General features: G+C 44.6%; 1 protein-coding gene across 1 annotated transcript; it reads left to right on the forward strand.

Annotated features, from left to right (window-relative positions):
* Positions 1-12,725: 12,725 nt before the first annotated feature.
* TMEM9B (TMEM9 domain family member B) lies at positions 12,726-21,286 on the forward strand. The gene is made up of 5 exons (XM_005529022.2): positions 12,726-12,880; positions 14,572-14,663; positions 16,346-16,454; positions 17,347-17,481; positions 20,121-21,286. The coding sequence occupies exons 1-5, from the start codon at positions 12,803-12,805 to the stop codon at positions 20,274-20,276; spliced, it is 570 nt and encodes a 189-aa protein (XP_005529079.1). The 5' UTR covers positions 12,726-12,802; the 3' UTR covers positions 20,277-21,286.
* The last annotated feature ends 218 nt before the right edge of the window (positions 21,287-21,504 follow it).

The raw sequence follows: 21,504 nt of genomic DNA on the forward strand, positions 1-21,504 counted from the left end.
TGAATGTTTTATTCAGCTGGTTAATGCCGTCATGCTGCACACAAACATCTCACAGCAAGCACAACCCCCTTCCCAAGCAGCCTCAGGGAAAGTGAGCCAGCTGCTCCTTGGCCAAAGCACTGTCCCTTGTGCTCATGTGGCCAGCAGTGCATGGTGGGATGAAATGCCTTTGCTCCCTCCAAGACCATGTCTTTTTGGTCATGTCTAAAGCCAAGACAAAGCACTCAAAGAAGAAGACATTAAACAGAACCCTGGTGAGCCCATTGCAGACCTTCAAAAGCTGGTGGAACATTCAGCATCTTGATGCTTGGGCCCTTGCAATTAAGATGGCCCATGTGGGCACGGCATCAACACTCGGTGAAAATTTTAGAGACCTGAAGATCTGGTGGAGAGTGGCTGTCAGGCTCCCAATTCTTGCCTGTACTTACTGTAAGTGATGCACCTGAGGGCATGTGGGCAGGCAGCAGCAGAGAAGACCCTCTGAGAGCACCCTGGGGCTGCAGAGTGGGGCTCACCCCACAACCCCACCTCCATCCACCACATTTGCTGCTTAAGTTCTTCTGGGCTGGCCACTCTGCAGTGAAAAGGCAGAGGCCTTTGCCAGGAGCAGCCCTACAGCCATCACTCACATGCATTTTGGGTCCTGCTGAGATCCACCAACATTTGTTCATCACTTCTACCAACAGAGCAGCTGATTAGGTGAGACCTGCTGGGGTGTCTCTTCACAGTTATCTCCAGGATAATCTGTTATCTAATAGCTCTCCAGGGAGGTCCTTTTTTACAGGCTTTTCTATTACTGATGATGAAGTGATGCTCAACATGTTGTGAAAACAAATCTAATTCTTATGTCTCAGAAGCAAATAACTTGATGACTTATTTCTATATAAACATATGTCTTGGGGCTGTATATTGCTGGGTTTATTTTATGGGACAAACATCAGCTGAGGTCTTATTGCTTTACCACCTACTGCTTAATAGATGGAGGTGAAGTATCAGGTTTCCATTAACTGAAGGTGTGCTCCTTTTCCTAAGCTGAGATTCCTCTTTTTTTTCTCTTTTCCATGAGCTCTGCACTGCTGGCAGTAGCTCAGCCATGTGCTGGCCTCCTCCTCCTCTGTTAACAAGCACACAGCTGACGAAAGGCTGCAGGCTCTGGAGATGACACTGCAGGTATCAGTGACATTTCACCAGAGATAGCTTTGCTGCAAAGGCGATTGATTTAATGATTTTGTTACTAGAGTGGTGCTGCAACCACTTCCCCGGGATGAGATTTCATCACTCCCAAAATGGGTATGAAGACAGTCGACAACCTAAAATTAGGAGTTTAGGAATAACAGGAAGCCACGGCAGCAGGGGAATTAGCTGGGGAGGGAAAGCTGCGGGGACTTTCTCTCGGCTTTTTGGCAGCGGTCGGATGGATGCCCGGGGCTCGTGGCTGCCCCCGCAGGGAGACGCGGTTGGATCCTCCAGAAAAGCGCCTCGGCTCGCACAAGGAATAGTGGTGTAAAGTTAGGTGCTTATGAAACATCAACCCGCCCAGTACCCAGAAACAGGTGGGGGATCTGCAGAAGGTGGGGAGCTCTTAATGCTGCTCCAGCCGCTTGTGTTCCCCCCGGCAGTGCCAGGGCCGGCACCGATTTACTGCTCACCACCTCGCACCTCTCTTTCTCGGAGAGAAACAACCTCCTCCCTCCAGTGGAGCTACTGCAGCTGAGGAAACCCCTACCTGGCGCTCTGAGCTGCCGCTGGGCTTGTATCGCCTATGGAGCTGCCAGACCCTGTGCTGTGGTACCCAGCTGCTGGAGCTTGGCTCGGGAGGAGCGCAGGGACCGCGGGCTGCGCTGTCCCCGGGCTCGGGCTGGCAGCAGCCCCACGGTGGCACCGGGGCTGCAGAAAGCCGCTGCCCTGCCTCGGTGCCAGATGCTCCTAGCAAGGGATGGAGCACTAAGAGAGGACTGACAGAAAGACTGGGGAGGGAGACCAGGACCCAACCACCTAAAAACTCTCTGCTGTAAGGAGGAGGTAGGCAGGGTCAAGTACCTGTTACCTGCAACACAGGGATGCACAGCTGGCCATGGAATTTTCCAGGTGTTGCCAGCTGGGAAGCATCTCAATGGCAATGCTGGCAAAGGCAGCATTGAAAAATACTGCATAAGGGATGGAGCAATATTGAGATCTGTGACCTCAGTGAGAAAACCAATATATTTTAAAGTGTTGCTATAAATCTCAGTCCTCTGTTCCTCCACAAACAAGATCACATGGAGTGATCAGGAGAGGGATCAGCCTCTTGACAGATGCAAAACATACTGAGTCATGGAGAACAGGGGCAAAGAGAAACTGTGCAACACCAGACAGTGCTGGCAAGTCATTTGAAAATAAAAACATAATTCGGAGTTAATCATTGGGTCTTTCCTAGATCACAAATCAAAAAAACATTTCAAAATCCCTGGGTGGAAGACAAAGGCTGGGAAGAGTGAGTTGCAGCCCAGTGACCTGGTTTTATCCAGGCCAATAGAGATCAGGACACATGAAAAATGATCAGGACTTTGCCACTAGCCTTTTTGATAGCTGGTGGAGAAGTAGAAAACCTATAACCAGGCAAAATGTGGCTTGGAGCTGGTGTAACAAAGAAACTGGGCCTCAACAGTGCAGTCATATGAGAATCCAGTGAAGTGGTCCTGCTGTGAGAGGTGCCCTGGGAAGGCTGTTCAGCCTTCTGGTTTGGCAGGCTTAGAGAGGAAATCTGTGGATTTTAAGCTCCTACTCACAGAGAGCTTCTCTACAGAAAGTATCGTGATACTTCTTGGTTTAGACTTCAATGGCATTTTTTCAGATTGACTTTTAAGGCTAACAGAAGGGGAAATGGGCTCTAGTTCCTTCAGGAGACATTAGTGTATTTTTAAAAACAAATTATGCATGAGGACTAATTAACTTGGCATTTACAGCTTAGCATTCTCCTGGTTAAATTTGCTCCAACTGAGACCACGTTTTGTTGCAAGAAAACTTCTGCCTGACATTTCCTTCCTTCCTCCTGCTGCTTCCTATGCTGTGGTATTGAGGTCACAAGCCACCTTCCAATGTCCTGTCCAGTGACTTCCAATGAAGTAGTGAGTAGAGTGAAGATCTCAGGCTTAGCTGTGAGGGCTGAGACATATCTCAGTGGGGACATATCTCTTCTGGTCCTGGACAATGTTCTAAATGCTAGAGAGTGCCTGCTGGGTTAACCTGTACCTATCCAGAGAGCATCTGAGCACAGTGGCAGCTGCAAAAAAGCCACATGGAGAAAGCTCTAGTACAATGAATCACTGTAATCTGTACAAAGAGAGTTAATAGGATATTCTCGTTCAAAAATTGTATTAGAAGACACTGACCCACAGCAGTTGCTCTCCCTGCACTTCCACTCTCTGCCATCCCAAATCAATTTAAGGTGATCTAGATGCACCTCTTATTGCTTCAGGAGAAAAATATGTCTTGTTTGTTCCTGGGGGTCTCAGGTAAGTAATGAAGCAGAGGGCAGGCTCAGCGAAGGCACAGCCCCATCCCTGGCACTGCAAACTGCCACATCTGCAGGGAGGTCACTGAGTCAATCCCAAAGGTCAGTCCCCAAGGCCCAGCTTCAGGAGTGAAGCTCTCAGGACTCTGACAGGATGAAGGGATAATGTGCACCAGCCTGAAGACTGGTTTGTGGGATGGCTGCAGGTCTACATCACTATGTGCTCATGTGCAAACACAAACCCCGAGGTTTTTCACTCTTTTAGATTCTTTTCTCTTGATTTTTAAGCCTGAACTGACAGATCTTTGACTATCAAGGTCAGTTATTCATCTTCCCCATAATTCCCACAATACGAAACTATAAACGTAAGTGGTGGTGGTAGGTAAACAACCAGATCCAAAGGACACAAACACAAATCCCAAACAAAACTCAATTGTTGTAAAGCTCAGAAGCTCTAACCAGGGGTCCAGTGTGTTAAACACAATACAAATTGAATGGACTTGGTGTCCAGCTTTTGAGGCTGACGAGTTAAAATTAGGGCAACTTGGACAATGAAAAAGAAAGGCGGGATGGCAAAAGGAAGGACATAAGGTTTTAGTAGAATTAACTGTGTGCTAAAATAATCCTTAGGAGACTGGTATTAGTAACCAACTCTCCTGACAACTCCTCTGCATGAAATGTGCTGCTTATCCATCACAGCTGCGTTTAGGTGTAGAAGCAGCCTCCCAGGGAGCACTGCTCAGAATGGAGTGTCTCCAGGTAAGTCCCACTCCATGGGAGGAAAAGCAAGGCTGTGTCTTTAGTGGAACCACCTGCATGCATTTATTGGCCTCCCCTCTGATCCTGGCTGCTCAGCACTGCTAAGCCACAGGCTGCCCCAAATGGTTTTTAAGAAAGCTTCCCAACTCTCTCTGTAAAAGGCCCCAAATTTTAATCTTTTAATTGATGCAGCAAATCTCTTTTCTGCCCTTGAGCTGAGAGAAGTGGGTACTCTTGTCAGGCAGAGAACAACCAGCAGCACATCTCAGAAGCACATGATGTACTGAATTCTCTGGAGACTGCTAATGATGTTTGATTAATTTTCATTATCAGTGTGAGCAAGCTTTGAGCTGTCTCTGCATCTGTCTAATTTAGAGTTGTCTTTTCTTTCTTAGTTAAATAGCAGCTTCTACAGACAGCGATCTAATTGCTCCTTAGCACCTGCTTGAAGCCGTCCAAGTTAAGGATGGACATTGTGTAATTTGCACTACACGTGATTTGGTCTTTAAGGCCCAGCTCAAATAAAAAGTAATAGCAAATGAGCCAGTAATTGAGTTAAGTGGAAGGTACTGTGCAGGCTGATGCTGGGGTCACAGAAGTGCTTGGGCTGAACAGCACTGACAATGGAACAAATCAAAATACGCATGTTGTGGTCACCCAGCAGCAGGATGAACAGCCTTCCAGTGGACATCCTGAGTTCAATAACCCACAGAGTGCTTTCTGCCTACCAGGGCAATTGGCTTTTGCAGTGGATTTTATTCTGAGTCTTTGCTGTGCTGCACTGAACTCTTCAGTTAGGGGCCAATGGGTTCAGGTGCTGCAAGTGCCCAGGATGCTGTCACCTATGGGCCTGTTACCATTCTCAGGTACAGTGCAGGGAGCCCCTGTTGCTCACACCTCCCAAAACCTGTCCTGGGTAAGGCCATGGCCATGCCAGGACAGAGAACTTCCCAGCCACAGAGCTATTCATGTCTCAGAAAGGAGAGAACCATACCAGCATTCAGCTGCAAGCTCCTCTTGGTCCTGGAGGAGTCCTTTTGTAGGTCCTTTGACAAGTCCTGGTAAGGATTTCTGCCATTTTTTCATTACCAAGCCTAATTTTGATTCCCTTCTAGCCAGATTACAACATGCACCCATTGAGGAAATACTGAGCCATTGGGAGTGGTACAGCCAAAACCACAGACTGAACTCTCAGTCTACATATTAAAAACTAAGAATCTGTACAGGAAAAAAGTTTTAAAAAAAAAATTAAATCATCCTCTACCTCACTCTAGCATTACGCTGGACTGGCAGGCAGGAAAACTTATTTTACTTTCCTCTGCTGCCATTCAGCTTCAATGCCCTGAACTCATCTTTATGCTCCGTATTTCTCACCTGCTCCTGCTCATTTTGCCTGAAGAACTGCTGGCTTGATCAGTCTCAAGGCTTTGCTCATGGAAACACAGCTTTTGAAGGACTGGCAGGACAAGGCACACCCCCAAGAAAGGCAGATTGTTTTCTCTAGAACATTACTCCAAGCAATTATTTGCCATCTTCTACATGAAATCAGGAGTTACTTGAAGTGCTGTTAGGTATTAATTCACTTCAGCATACAATGAAGAAAAGAATATAGTCCTGGAGCCTACCCTCAAGTCATTCCTGATTACATTAGCAACATGCAGCATGAATGGCAAACCAAACTCAGCCATTCTCCTCGTGTCTGGGTGGTGGAGAGCTTAATACCTCTGCTCTGACGATCAAAACACCGCTATTTCAAACAGATCTTTCTTCCCTGGGAAAGGCTTTTTGGTAATTAAAGGAAGAGGCTTTGTCTGGGTTGAAAGTCGGAGCCTGGGCACGCTGTCAGGTGCGATGAGGCAGTCAGGGGGAAGCTCGCAGGAGCTGCTTTGCAGGGTGTTGTCATGGGAACAGAGCAAGTAGGGCATTCGCTGCTCCGCATCCTCCGCACAAACGCTGGCAGCGCGGTGCCACAAAATCGATGCTGTTTGCAGCACTGGCACAGCCAGCTCTCAGAGCAGAGATTGAATCTGAATGAAAGGCAAAGGCCAGAATCTCCCTTTGTGTGGAAGTGGTGTCACTCCTGACTTGAGTGCAGGACTTTATGCCGTGTTTGTGCCAGCGAATCTGGCATCCACAGTGGTTAATGGCAGCAGACAAAGGGTTCAAAGGGTTAATCTTGGTCAGCAAGTACATCACCATGCTGGGCAAGCTCAGAATATAAAATGTTGCCATAGTGTCAGTATTTGTGGTCATCTGAAGTATTAGACTCACCTTGCACAATGCTGTCTTTGAATGCAGCTTATTTTCTCTGTGCAGGTCTATGCATGTGGAATTGTTGGAATTTTCTTTATAAGAAATATTTTGTGTGATACTGTGGTTGCTAGGGAAAAACAATGGTAGTGAATGGTTTCCTGGATAAAGAAGAATACAGACATTCCTGCTCTTTCAATTATTAGGAATATATATTTAAAAGGAAAAGAATACTTGGTTTGCACCACAGAGACCAGTGGAAGTAGAACTAAATGCAATAGGTAAAAAAAGATCTGATAAAGGTTGAAAATGCTAACAGAAAAAAAGAGCAAAATGCAATTCATTGCCTCCAAGCTTTCATTTTGCAGGTCTGCAGGCAAAGTAAAGATCTCCTAATTAAAGCAGGCATCTGCAGAGGAACTGCATTGCTGCTGCTGACCCAGGCCAGCAAGGTGCTGAGTGAACACTCCTCATTTCCTATCCATGCTGAAGTGTGAATGAGGGGCCCGCAGCCATCCAGGGCTTGCTTGATATGTGCTCTGGAAAAGTGACCAAAATAGCAGGCAAGGGAAGAAAATGGAGCCAGTGCATGGAGGGGTTCCCAGTTTGCTTGCTGAGGTCGTTGAAAGCCCCTCTGCTTAGCAACAAGTTTGAGGCAAGTAATGATAAAATTTGCCACAAAAATGCTTGGAGTTGCATCATAAACATAATCTTACCTTGCCTTTAACCTCTCTCTCCCTGGCTATGGTGTTTCCATGCAGGCTGCAGCAGAGATTGGAACGAAATGGCTGGCACTGGATAGAGCACATTCTGGATTCATAGTGACTTTCCTTCTAGTGCTGATCCCTTTGAATAAAAAACAGGAAAAATGAATGTATCAGAGTAATCCTTGTGGATTACTCTGTATGAGGAAGAAACTGTGGTTCCTTTTTTTGGGCATGTTTGCCTCTGTGCCTCTAGCAAAAACTCTCTGGCTTAGAACAAGGAGCAGCAAAGTGTGTGGAGCAGCACTGACCTTGTCACCCCCATGAGCAATACATGCAGGGCATCCGAGGTCTTGCTGGGTCAGGGCTGGCAGTGGCTATTTATAACTTTTGGATTAAACAAACAAATGCAGAAACTGTTCTTCATGCTGCAAGGGATGAAGCCAGAGCTGAGGACTTAGAGATTGTGGTTAAACAGCTGAAGTCCCTGTCCCACCTACAAGCTGCTGTTCCTAGTAATTGCAGCACATGTCCTTTGCTGAAGGAAGGGACATGCAGCAGAGATTGCATTGATAAGAGCATGACACGTCACAAATGGAAACCATACACAGAGCAGGGCATGTTCCCCATGTATGTGATGTGGGGACTCAGCTGCTGCAGTGTGTGAGAGCCCTGACTGACCTTGCATTAGCAGAGAGGGACCTTGAACTCTTACAGCCTGCAGAAAAGTCAGGAGTGGATTCACTGAGACAGAAAGATAAAATAAATGCACAGCTCTTTCAGCACTTCCCCCCATTTGCTTCATATCATAAATATCAATACAGATATAGAAATACAGAGGTAAACACTTTTCCCAGCTTGCCCTTTCCATATGCATGCATTTCTGCTGTGAAAGGCTTTATGTAACACCTGACAGCAGATTGCAAAATAATGCCTTGGTTATGGAAGGAAGCCATGAGCCATTACATTGCATTACTGTAATGTAATGGGTCCCTGAGATGAACCAGATTTGGAGAGCTTGTTTTTATTTTAAACCTTGAACCCCATGCAGCCCACTGGTATTGATTTCTCTTTGTATTCTCCAGAGATCAAGGACCACGAGGCCAGAATAGCAGCTAGACCAGAACTGAGCCACTGGGGTTTTGGCCCCAAACAGAAATTACTGAGACAAAACTGTGCTGTTTGTTCAAAGGGATGCAATACCAGTGACAGAACTTATTCAGATGGATGCTGATGACCAATCTACTGAAAGGTGAATTTCTCATTAGCCTAGAGCAAGTGACATTGTAATTATCTCTTCCCATGTTTCTTTGCTAAGTAAAAGCTGCTGTGACAACAAGTGCTGCCAACATTCTAACATTTTTTTTTTAACTGAACGTAGGGAATAGACAAAAAAAGAATCTGCATTTACTTTGTTTTTCTTCTGTGCAAATGTCACACCACTTTCATGTTGGCAATAAGTGCAGAAGTGCTGATTCAATCACTTATTTACATAATCCCCTCAGATTTTTCTTTTCTATCATTGTTGATAATGAAAAGATTTTCTCAGCTGGGAAAACAAAGGGAAGCAGGCAAATTCTGAATGTGAATAGGCTGCAGTAACATAAAAAGATGGCAATTTGCATTAGTAAAAATAATCATAATGTGGATGATTTAAATGACGGTAAATAGCTTCTATCCCTACCTGCCCTGAGGAACATCTACCCTGTGACAGCTCAGCTGCAGCGTGTGAAGCTGCCCTACACCTATTTGGCACAGCACAGCATGGTCCATTGTAATTACCACAGAGTATAAAGGTACTTTGCAGAAAAAAGCTTTTAAAATACCCATATTCACATGTGAATCAGTGCAGCAGAGTAAGGAGGAGCAGAGGCACAACCTTAGTCCACTGTTGGCTGCAGAGACCATGTGGCTTTGGGAAGGCTACTGCCACAGGAAAGGAAATGCAGGAGTTTGCTCTGCACATACAGTGCCTGGAAATATAAAGCTATATGGAAAAATGAGCTATTTTTGTAAGATGACTGAGCAGGAAAGATGTGACTCTGGAGCAGCTGCCCTGCCCCATGCCTAGAGATGCACAGTCTGTGCTGTGTCTGTGTTGCACAGCCGTGGTTCTTGTTCCCAAAAGCCTGGCTCAGGCTGTGCCCCAGTAGCTCAGGGGGATGTACCCCCTGCTCACCTCTCCAGGGGGGACCAGGGCTGTCCCCTCTCCATAGCCTTTGAATGATCAAAGACACTGCCAGCAGTTCTTGGGGGCACTTGGTGTGTGAGTGTTGATAACAGAGACAAACAGGAGAGCAGCTACAAAACTGTAAAACCCATAATTCGACACAGCACGCTGACAGGAAAGTGCAAGGCTTAGCTTAGAGAGGCCAGTGTATAGTTACAACCCTCAAACAAATCTTGCTATTAAAGCAGGGTGTATGTTGTTTTTAAAAAGCAAACTAGATGAGAGAGCTCAGCTCCATTAACTTGAAGAGGATTGGTTCAGTAAGGACAGAGTTAGCAGTGCAGGGAGCAGCCTGCTGCCACAAGAGCTCAGATGCTGCTGATAATCCAGGGAGAGCTCTCTTGAAGATGAAACATATCTTCAGCTCGTCTGGAAGATTAGCAAGCTGGAAAGCAATTATAGTCATGGCAGTCATTTAATAATTTCCTCAAAATCAAATTTATATACATTTTTAGCTGTCTTTCATCTTTTTTTTTTTAAACTGTAGTTTAACAGTATTGCTTCTGATACTGGTGTGCTGATAAATACATTGAAAAAAATGAATTGAAAAAAAACTGAAAAAAATCTAAATGTTAAGACTGAAACTGCCAGGTTTTTTCTGTTCTTTTCTTAATAATTAATCCAGGAGCTTTGCTTACCTAATCACTTATCATTGTACGGACTCATCTTCTGGAAGGAGTAACCTTTACCTCCTGCAGCACCAAGAGCCTGTGGCTCACAACTTCCTGGTTATTTTTTCTGGTGTTCCTGGCTTTGAGGAAGCTCCAAGACTGGGCTTGAAGGTTCCAAAGGCTGCTCCAGCCACCTAAATCAAAGCACATTTATTACCTGTGTATCAGAACTGTCTGAATGGGTTAAAAAAGTTAGTTTACCAGGCTCTCTTTTCCTACACCAAATTCTTCCAAAGGCAGTGATGCCTCTGAAACTGCGTATTGTTTACTTCAGCTCAAAATGTGATCTGGGTTTTTCTAAAGATTCAGCATGTTTTTCAACTCAGCAGTCAATCTGCCCATTGTAGACTATGGCTGTGGGTGGTGGGGAAGACACAGAGCCACCTTCATGCTTCAAAACACTTCCATTGCAGATACAGCCATTAAATAGACAAATTGTTTGGCTAAGGCTGAAACCTAGTGCACACTCATTACAGTCAGGCAATTTTCCCTGAATTTGAAGTAAAGGTGTTTTGTGTTTCCATAGTAACTCGAGCTCCTTTCCCGAGATATCTGATGCACTGCTAGCGTTGCACAACCTATTGTATTAGGAAGGGGTGAAGAGCACCGTTGAAAAGTCTACTGAATCTAAAGGATTATGAAATTACAGGCACTGAGCGGGGGCTGGGGAGGGAGAGGGGAAACAGAACAGCTTCTAGCCATGTACAGCTTTGTTGCTTGGGAGTTCAGACAGAGAACCATGGAATGGTAGAATGGTTTTGGTTGGAAGGGACAATAAAGATCCTCCTAGTTCCAATGCCACTGCCATGGGAAGAGGCAACTTCTACTAGACCAGGCTGCTCAGAGCTCCAACCAACCTGGCCTTGAACACTATCAAGGATGGGGATCCACAGCTTGTCTTAACAACCTGTGCCAGTCTCTCAATGCCTTCACAGTAAAGAATTTCTTCCTAATATCTCATCTAAACCTACTCTCAGTCTGAAGCTATTCCCCTTGTCCTGTCATACCTGCTCTTATCCCTCTCCACTTTTCATGTGGGGTCCCTTCTGGTATAGGAATGGCTACAAGAATGACAGAGGGCATGGAAAGGAGAAGGAATAAATGGGCTGAGTCACACCGCCTGCTGCTCCTCTGTGGAGGTGTCAGAGGAGCTGAGATGAGCCCGAGCTGTTTCTTAGGCTGGGCTCAAACCCTTATTCAGCAGCAGCTGCTGTGCCAAGGACAGGCTGGGTCCAGCCCTGGCAGGGTCAGGTGGGTTTGGGGTCCCTACACAAGTAGGGGAGACTCAGGTCTTAGGAATGAAAGGAATGACAGGTTTGTCTTTACAAACAAGCTGTGGGTCTGCTGCTAGAATTAAACTATCACTGAGAGATAAAAGAAACAATGGGATGGATTCCACTGATTGAGTGAAAGATGAAGGGGACACTGGGGAAACACCATAAATTCCACAAGAGTTAAGAATTAAGAGTGGGGGGGTTATACATTAGAGGGGAATCTTAGGTATCAGGCATTCCTGGAAGTCTGTACCTCTCAAGTACCTCAGCCTATGGGGAAAGAGAAGATATGTGGCTGGGAAATCAGGATAAAAAGGAGGCTGCTCCCTCCAAAAACTGGAGAGACCCCAGGGGAATGCCCCATGGCCTCTCCCTTTATTCGAATAAAGTAAAAGGACTCCTCTGTCTCCTTTTTGGACATAAACCTCTGGTGTTTCTGGGTTAATTTTCCTGACAGGAGCCACAGCTGGAAATTCTGCTTCTCACCAAGGCTGGCTGTCCTCTGCAAGAAGGTGAACACAGCTCTTGGGTGGAAATAATGAATCACTTGACAAATGAAGAACATTGCTGGATTTTAGTGATGTCTTCTCAGAGAAACAGCTGTCTATAAAATGCATGAAAATTTCTATAACTGTGTGTTCAGATGTGTAAAAACTGGATTATACGCTGCTCACACACCTCATTTAGAGTGCTTCTAATAATCATTTCTAACCCATTCCAACAGGGCCAAGAGTGGAGGAACTACAGGCCAGCCAGCCCTACCTCTCTTTAAAAAAGGACATGTTGGTACTAAGGTGTGTCCAGAGAAGGGTAACAAGGCTCATGAAAAAATATGTCTTATGAAAAGATGTCTTATGAGGAGTGACTGAGCGAGATAGGTTTGTTTAGCCTGGAGGAGGCTCAGGAGAGACCTCATCCCTGCCTGAAAGGAGGGTGCACTGAGGTGGGGACTGTATCTTCTGCTGTGCCTTCCGTGAGAGGATTCGAAGAAGTGGCCTTAAGCGGAGACAGAGGATACTCAGATTAGATACCAGAAAAAATGTTTTCACGGTCAGCGTGGTCAGGCATTGGAATAGGTTGCCCAGGGAGGTGGTGGAGTCACCATCCCTAGAGATGTTCAGGGGGTTTCTGGATCTGGCGCTCAGTGATACGGTTTAGTGGTTACAGTGCTGGATTAGTGGTTGGACTGGATGATCTTGGAATTCTCTTCCAACCCTGGAATATTCCAGGAATATTTTTGTGCCGGCCGGCCCGCCCGCCGGAACCATGGCGCGGCGCCGCTGTTCCCGCGGGGTCGGCACCGCGACGGACGGCGCCTCACGTGAGGGCGGCGGCGGGCGGAAGTGATGGCGGCGGGGGCCCGGCGGCGGCCCGGCGGCGACAAGCGGCGGTAGAGCGGCCACAGAGCGGCGGGGCCCGACATGGCGGCCGGCGGGGCGCGCCTCTGCTCGCTGCTGCTGCTGCTGGCCGCACTGGTGGGGCTGGGCGCCGAGGCCAAGGTGAGCGGAGCGGAGGGGGACCGGGGGGGGGACGGTTGACGGTGGTGCTCCCGGGCCCGGGCCCGGGCCCTCCCTCCCTCCCTCTGTCCGACGCCCCCGCCGGGCGCTCGGCTCCCGCGGGTCGTTCCGCCTCCCCGGTCGCACCGCTGCCCCGGCCGGCTCTAGGGGAAGGGCGGAGCCGGTGGTTTCGGGCGGGCGCTGTTCTGCCCCGCTCGGCGGAGGAGCAAGGCCCGGCTGCGCGGCCTCGGCGCCAGCCCCGGTTCCTGCGCTCCCCGTAAGCTCGTAGCCATAGATGTCGCTTTGCCGTGGTGCCCGGGGACACCGTGACACAAAACCCCGAGTGGAGATGGAGCTGCTGTTCCCGGGGCTGGGCAGCTCCAGCGGCGCTCGCTGGGCGGCCCCACCCGCGCTGAGTGCCCCGCTCTGCTCTTGGCCCTGCTGGGCTCATACTTGGGACTGCTGCCGTGGTTCTCTGCGTGGTTCCCTGTCTTCTACAGTCAGAGTAGCCGCGTTTGGATTTCCTCCAAATACCTCTGAATTTTCTCCTTTTTAATGGTAATCAGCGGTTTGATGGCTCTGTGGTGAGAGCAGCAGCGGTTTGGTGTAGAGTGTGTGGTAGCTGGAGTTTTTACGCTGCTCTCCTGAGACCCCCCTGCAGTGCTGCACCCAGCTCTGGGGTCCCCAGCACAGCAAGGACTTTGAGCTGTTGGAGCAAGTCCAGAGGAGGCCATGAAAGTGATGACAGGGCTGGAGCACCTCTCCTGTGAGGAAAGGTGGCGAGAACTGGGATTGTTTAGTGTGGAGGAGGCACCGGGGTCACCTAATTGCAGTACCTGAAATCTGTAAGAGAGATGGAGAACTGGTTACATGGGCAGGTAGTGTCAGGACAAAGAGGGTAGGTTTAGATTGGATATCAGGAAGAAAGTCTTCTCTGTGAGGGTGGTGAGGCACAGGTTTCCCAGAGAAGTTGTGGATGCCCCGACCCTGCCTGTGTTCCAGGCCAGCTTGGATGGGGCTTTGAGCAACCTGGATAGTGGAAGCTGTCCCTGCCTGTAGCAATGGAGTTGGAACTGGTTTAAGGTCCCTTCCAGCCCAACCCTTTATTTGATTCTGTGCTACTGCAGTCAGGGTTTTCCAGCTATGCCCACTTAGTGTTATTCTGACTTGGCTGTTCAGTGTAGAAGTTCATTACCAATACTTGTTCACACATTTTGTAAGGCTGCTTGAAATTGCCTTGAACTTTAGATAAGCCACGTTTATCCTTTGTCTCTTACTATTTGCTAAAGTAAGCTTAGTATTCTCTCATTCCTTTTAAGCTCATCACTGTATCTGTTAAACAACTGTCCTTGTAAGCTGAATAGTTGAGTAATCAATGTCAGCAATTTTTGCATGTGTGGCTTTTCTTAGAAAGAGGAATGAGTTTAGACTCCACTTTTCCCCCCCTCAAGATTGTGTTTCTATCTCAAATAGTAGTGTTACTTGACAAATTGCTCTACTCACTTAGTAATTCTGAAGGGTTGTTCTTAAACTTGTAGGAAGTCCTGAGTAAGACTGTTCAAAGATACTTGCAAGTAATTTGTGTTAAATATTTCAAGTCTTTTGTGAAGAATACCTTCTGTACCCCTGAAAATATGAATTATATGATAACTTAGGATAATTTGTACTAAGCATGTTGTTTGCTTCACTTTTAGAATTCTGAGGATGTCCGGTGTAAATGCATCTGCCCTCCTTACAAGGACCATTCAGGCCATATTTACAACAAAAATGTTTCACAGAAAGACTGGTGAGTGTGTGTGGCACATACAAAATTATAATAAATCTTACTGGCTAAAGGCTTGTTCTGTAGTGATTACTCTCCTATGGTGGTGCCAGGACAAAGCAGAGCATTTCCATAACTTACTGGAGCTTTTCTTACATTTCAGAATTCAGAATTCAGCTCTAGCAAGGGACAAGGCTTAGACCCCATAGTTTTTTCCCTGTCTTCTGTTTTGGTTTGCTTGCTTGCATTTTAATTGTTTATTTAGACTTGGGAGTAGTAAAAGGGAAGAAAGTGGTGTATTTTGAATCCAGTGACTTGGAATGGTGTAAAGGCAAGGGAACACAAATCTGGAACTGTGATTTGGGAATGTTGTCTTTGCTTGGTCTACTCTTGAAAACCATCCCATCATTTAGGAACTGTTGTTTCTGGAGTTTTGTGAGGTTCCATTGGATTTTGCACCTTCTAGCAACTTGGAGAAGAAAAAATGCTGATATTAATATTTCTTACATTCTCAGTAACAAACTTACTACTGTACTTAACCAAGATACAAGATTTCTACAGTACTTGGGCAGTACCTTGATACAAACTCTCAGTTGTAGGAACAGCAATAGCACAGATTGTACCTGGCAATGTATTTTTGATTTTTGTAGCTTGAGTGCTGCATTCTTCCACAGAGGAAAATGTAGTTCTGCTTTCACATAAATGAGAAAGATAAATCCTCCAGAGGCTGTGAGGTAGCACTCAGCAGGTGCAGCTATGAAGAAGAAGTACAAAGAAGACAGAAGAGATGAGCTGGTGCCCAGCTGAGTGATTGCAGCACTGTAATTTAGCCCAGTAAAGTGTTGAGTCCCAGGCAGCTGCTGTCACTTCAGGTCTTTTGTTTTACTACCCGCTGCTGACTGTGCCAACACTGAGGTAACCAGGAGAAAGGTGGAACAGGATTCTGGTTCTGTCAGTGCTTTGTGTGGACCCTGGGGGTCTGAACTCTGAATAACAGCCTGAGTCAGCAGGAAGACCAACATTATGTGAGTTGTTGTTGGGAGCAGTTGTCTCATGGCAGCTGATTTTAATGCTGTGCTATAGAGTGCCCATAATATTGTCAACCACGCTTTTCCACAGGGGACTGACTTGCATCTAGTAATATTTTAAGTCAAATGCTTTTGCTCAAAGCTCTTTATTCACTGTCTTGCTGCTTACAGAAACAACCTGACATCTGATTTCCTTTTTTTTTTTTTTTTCCAATGTCTGTACCTTGTGATGACAAGAAAAAAGAAACTCAGTTCATGAACGTCAAAGAGAGGCTAATCTCCCCAGACAGTGAAAGGATGGAATAAGGCTCTTATGAGTATGGTGAAGGAAGAAGTGGAATTAGTAGATGAAATTTAGTTTATCCATGATGTCAGTGTCAAATGATGCATTTGTGCTGGATTCATATCCTCAGACTTGTTCTGCCAACAGCTTTAATTGTTCCATGGAAAAATGAAGACACTGTATTGAGTTAGAAAGATCTTAAAACTTGTTTAGCAGCTTGTCAGTAGCAGAATTTCTTGTTTAAGTGATATAACTGTGGCATAGCAATTTATTTGTACCTGCAGTTTAGAACAACTGAACTTAAGCAAGCTGAGTGTCTCAGCTCCTGCAGCAGAGTGGAACAGCCCAGCTAAAGCCAGCTCAAAACTGACTGGGCAGTTTTTGTGTTTCCTCAGTGACTGTCTCCATGTGGTGGAGCCTATGCCTGTCCCTGGACCTGATGTAGAAGCTTATTGTTTACGTTGTGAGTGCAAGTATGAGGAGAGAAGCTCAGTCACAATTAAGGTAAGCAGTGTAATTCTGTTGGCATATATTAAAGACTTCAGCTGTTTAGTAAATATGTCTGTCTTTTAGAGAAATGCTGTTTTTAAAAAGAAAATTGTTCTAAGGTAGCCTAAAATGAACCTTTTCTTTGGTAGCAGTTGTTCACAATCTTGAGCAGTAACAATAGCATCAAACTTTAGCTGAAGAAGTGAACCCGAGACCCTTTATTGAAGATCTCCACTTTAGAGATCAGACTTTACACATTGCTAAAATTCTGAGTGTTCTAAGGCATTTTGTCAAGCTTTGGGCTTTGTTTTCCTTATTACTTCAGAGGGCCTCTCATTACACAGCTGCCTTACTTTGTTGCTATAAATATTTTTTATCCATCTGTTCTAACAGTGGTTTTCTGTGCTCTTCACATTCTTGTTCAACTGGAGCCATTAAGGCCTGGACTGCTGTTGAATAGACTGCAGTATGTCTTTTGGTTTTTGACAACACAGACTACTGTATTTTGGGATTTTAGAAGTTTGGTGTATTGTTTTGTTTTCTTGGTGACTAAATGCAGGTCGGTGCTAGACAATGGGAGATCACTGGGTGATGCCCCAAATTTGTCACCTGTTTAATGGCCAGGCTGAACAGTTGACTTGGTGGAAGTGAGAGTTATAACACTGAATTGTTTTAAGAGGCATAGCGTAAGATTCTTTGCAAGGTCTCGGTGTTTCAAGCTGCCTTAAACCCTTTTAATACCATGTTGTAGTTTGTTAGTTTTCCTTTCTTTCTGGCTTTTAAGTCATCTGGTGACTCTGCCAAAGATCAAACTTTGCCTGTACTCAGATTTTGGTCCTTGCTGCCTGTTGTGAGACTGGGGAGGAAATGTCACAATCTTGGCATAAACTGTGCTTGTATTATGTAGGTGACAATCATCATATACCTGTCCATTTTGGGTCTGCTTCTTCTGTACATGGTGTACCTTACCCTGGTGGAACCCATCCTGAAGAGGCGTCTCCTTGGACATTCACAGCTCATACAAAGTGATGAAGACATTGGGGTGAGTTCACCAGAGTCTTTGTGCCCTTGGTTAGCATGAAGATTGGGATGGTTGGTTGATAAATAATTATTTGGGGTGAGCAGCTTTTTTTTTTAGCCAGGCACTAAATGCTTTTCCTGATAGGAGAGGAAAACAAAGGTATGTAATGATTTCTGTGAAGCCACTCTTTCATTTTTCACTGGGCTGGAAAGTAGTAAGATGAGAACTGCTTCAGTTATACCAGCTCAAGGTGCAGATTTGTTTTCACAGAGAAGAAACTGCAGGAATATAACTAAGAATATACAGGAGTATAACTTTTTAAGAGTTAATGATCCAGTCTTGCCGGTGATCATTGTTACGGAATGTCCTTACTGCTTAGATTGCTCTCTACAAAAAGAAACTGTGGAGGTTGCATCTTCTAATGTTCCAGTTTGAGTTTCTTGATGTGAAAACTTCAAGAAGAAATTGCTATAATGAAGCAGAATAGTGATGGATGCTGAAATAATTTATTGGTATAACAGCCAGAAATCAAAATGTGGCAGTATATTCCAGCAGATCAGAAGAGTTTTTTGGGGGGCAAGAAAGGGAGTAGTGACATGATTTCCTGTCATTACTGGCCTTTCCAGTCTCTAGCACATAGATTTTTTTTATGAAATCAAGGTGCATAAAGCATAACTGATAAAAACTATTATCTAGGAAAAAGCTTAATTTTGAATGCTAATTATCCCCTTAGCAAACAGAAACACCTTTATAAGTGAAGAAGGCTGATGATTGTCCCACTGTTTCTGAACTTCCCTGTGTATTACATGTAGACATGTTTCAACTGTCTTTGTATTGCAATGCAAGATTTTCCCAGTCACCTCTTGGAGGATTTTGGGTTGACAGTTTGTTGTTTTATATTTTTTTTTTCAACTGAAGTATTTGAATGATTCTTTCTCTGTGTGCATCCTTATAGCAAATTGGGCAGCTCCAACTTGAATTAAGTGAGCTTGTGCTGTATGCTGTATCTCAGACAAATTTATAGCTTAGATAAATTATCTTAATGCCTCCAAATATGAGATAGTCTTTTGGTTGTAGGTGGAAGGAAGAAGTGCATTAAGTTCCATGGCAGAGTTTGGATTAACTGCAGAATGAATTTACCTCAAAGTCTGGATCCCTCTTAACCAATGTTATGTTTTGCTGTAGCTATTCTGTGAACATAACATCATTTAAGAATTATACGAATTATCCCCATTCGTGCCTTCCCTCTTGCAAATTTTTGAGACATTCTTGTCACACTTCAAAAATACCATGTCCATGGATTTTGTGTCTGAATTTCAAGGCAGTGTGTTCAGTCTTTCTTGTTGCTCATTGGTGACAGTGGCAACTGATGAATTAAAGGCACTTCCTTAGTCCTCTTTCTTAAATTCTTTTTTCCCTTTATTGTCTACATAGAAATTGAGAGTATCTGACCTTGGAGCTGAGAATCTTGTTAGTCAGGAAGGCCAGTCCCATCTAGATTGTCCTGTCTCCCACCATGTGTTTTACAGTAGCAAACCATGTGTTGCTATTATGATTTTTTTCCCCCCTGTGAATGACCTGTCTCCTGTTAAATGCCCATTCTAGGTATATCCAGTTGTATAACTTTTTATGGTGAGATGATGGCTCTTTTGATCAGGGATTTTCTCTTGTTCTCTGTGAGCATATTTTTTTTAATTCTCATAGTGGCTTTGGAACTTAGAGCAATCATTTCAGTAGGTATCATTAATGATAATCTATGTACAGCTGACAGTTGTCATTGAGCTGCTCTGCACCGTCATATCACAAATAAAGTATCCATTAATATAAATGTCTTCAAAAGTGTTCTGGAAAAAAAAAAGAATATGAAATGTAGGGATAAAAAGGATAAATAGGACATAGTTATGTTATTTTTCATTATGCATTGTGCGTGTGATGCTTTCTAGAGTAGCTTTAGCAGCATGACTCTGTCCAAACACTTTAATGGCCATATAAGAAGTTCAGTTCCAACTCTCACTGTTTATGACTTGGCTATATTTGCTAGCAGAAACTAAAGGCTTGCAGGTACTGTTAGAAAACAGAGAGAGTAAAAGTTAAACAAGCACTCGGTTCTTGTTGAGCTCTGTCACTTAAACAGCTGTATTGACACTGTGCTTTCAGACAACTCTGCACAATAGGCTTAGTTTGGTAAACATCAGAGTGTGTTGGTTTGATATAGAAGCTGTGTGAACATCCTGAAGTGCCTGTCAGGAAATGGCCAGGAGCTGGCAGGGAACTGACCCTAATTCAGTTGTGAAGTGCATTCACCAGAGTGAAGGGGGTGCCTGGGTCTGCTCTGGGCTGCAAATGGATGCAAGACTGTGGGTCTGATCCTGCAGCTCTCCGTGGTGTCTCTCATGGCAGCGGGTAATTGACAGTTCAATGAAGTGTGGTCTGTTTGGGAAATCTCTGGAAGTTCCTGTGAATGAGAAATTGAAGTACAGTTCCAACAATTCAAAAACTTGCTTGGTCATTGTTACTGACCAGCTTGTTGGAACATCTCATTTACCTTAAAAAAAAGGTAACCGAAACCAAGCCAACCCCCACATCCTGTGGAATGTAACAACACAAAAGACTTGCAGCTGGAACTTCTGAGGAGTAACCGTGGATTTTTGCCATTCCAGGACCACCAGCCTTTCGCTAACGCCCACGATGTGCTGGCCCGTTCGCGGAGCCGCGCCAACGTGCTGAACAAAGTGGAATACGCCCAGCAGCGCTGGAAGCTCCAGGTCCAGGAGCAGCGCAAGTCTGTCTTTGACCGACACGTTGTGCTCAGCTAAGTGGGGCTCAGGGAAGGAACTCCAGGCGTGTGGACTGATGGAAAGAGCTGACAGAAGTCTTCCTGATCCTGCCAATTCAGAAGAGCTTTCTTGAACGATTTGTTATTGATTTAAAAAAAGCAAATTATAAAAGTATTTGAACTTTGAAGGAATGTACTAGAGTGGAAACAGTTTAAACAGATTAGTTAACCAAAAGCTTAAATCTTTGAGTTTTCAAATGGCTTTTACTAACAAAACTGAAAAGAAAACTAACCCTAAGATACCTTGGGTTGCCACTGTGGTACATTATTTACAGTTGTGACTTCATGGTGGTTTTTAACTATATATTTCTCTCTACTATTTATGTGGTTAAAAAGTACCTGGGAACACCGTAATTACTTACAACTCACTAATCACTTTATGTAAAGATCTTTTGTAAATATACTTGGATTTTCTGCTGATTGATGCTAGGTATTGGAAATGGAAGTCTTGCAGTGTAGTTTTGGTCTCAGAGAATGAAACCCTGCTGGCTGTGATCATCATTTGGTTTCTTGCACTCGTACTTTCAAGATGCTTGTATGACAAGTGATGTCTGCAGATTTAAGGCAAAACATAAGTGGACACTGACTCCTGGAGCTGCATATTTCAAGTACTGTGATGTAGATAAATTCAAATGCAGTGCACATTCAAGACAGTGTTGACATTTTGTTCTATTTTGCTTTAATAGCTTAATATATTGTAGGTGTATGATAGCTCTTATAAAATCTTTCCCTTTCTTTTCATGGGTAAAGTCTCAGGAGTTAGTATATGATGAAATATTTATTATAAAAATCTTTCTGCATTTGTCTGGATTGATGGTGTAAGGCACATACTTTCTCTAGCACCTGTCATCTTGGGAGTTAGGTGTATTTTTTTATCTGTGACTCTGTACTCATCTCTCTGCAGAGGTTATACAGTTGCTAGATGACTAACTTTCATATATCCCCTTTGGAATGTAACAATTAAAGATAAAACTGATTTTTGAAAAAGGATCTGCATTATCAGTTTGTCATCATTTTTCTCCCTCATTATGCTGCATGTAAATTCCATCTATAAAAGTACTTCTCTGAAAACATTTCAGAGCAGAAATATGCACTTGTTCAGTGATTAGGTAAAGAAAGTCTCATCAAATTGTTAATTGAAAGAAGTTTTTAATCCCTGACTCAGATGTAGCTGTGTATATGTAGCTGCATTATTGTGTGACAATTTT

Source organism: Pseudopodoces humilis, chromosome 7, assembly GCF_049639895.1.
Source record: "Pseudopodoces humilis isolate 2021_Gansu_Grassland_sample_001 chromosome 7, ASM4963989v1, whole genome shotgun sequence".
Classification (NCBI taxonomy): Eukaryota; Metazoa; Chordata; class Aves; order Passeriformes; family Paridae; genus Pseudopodoces; species Pseudopodoces humilis.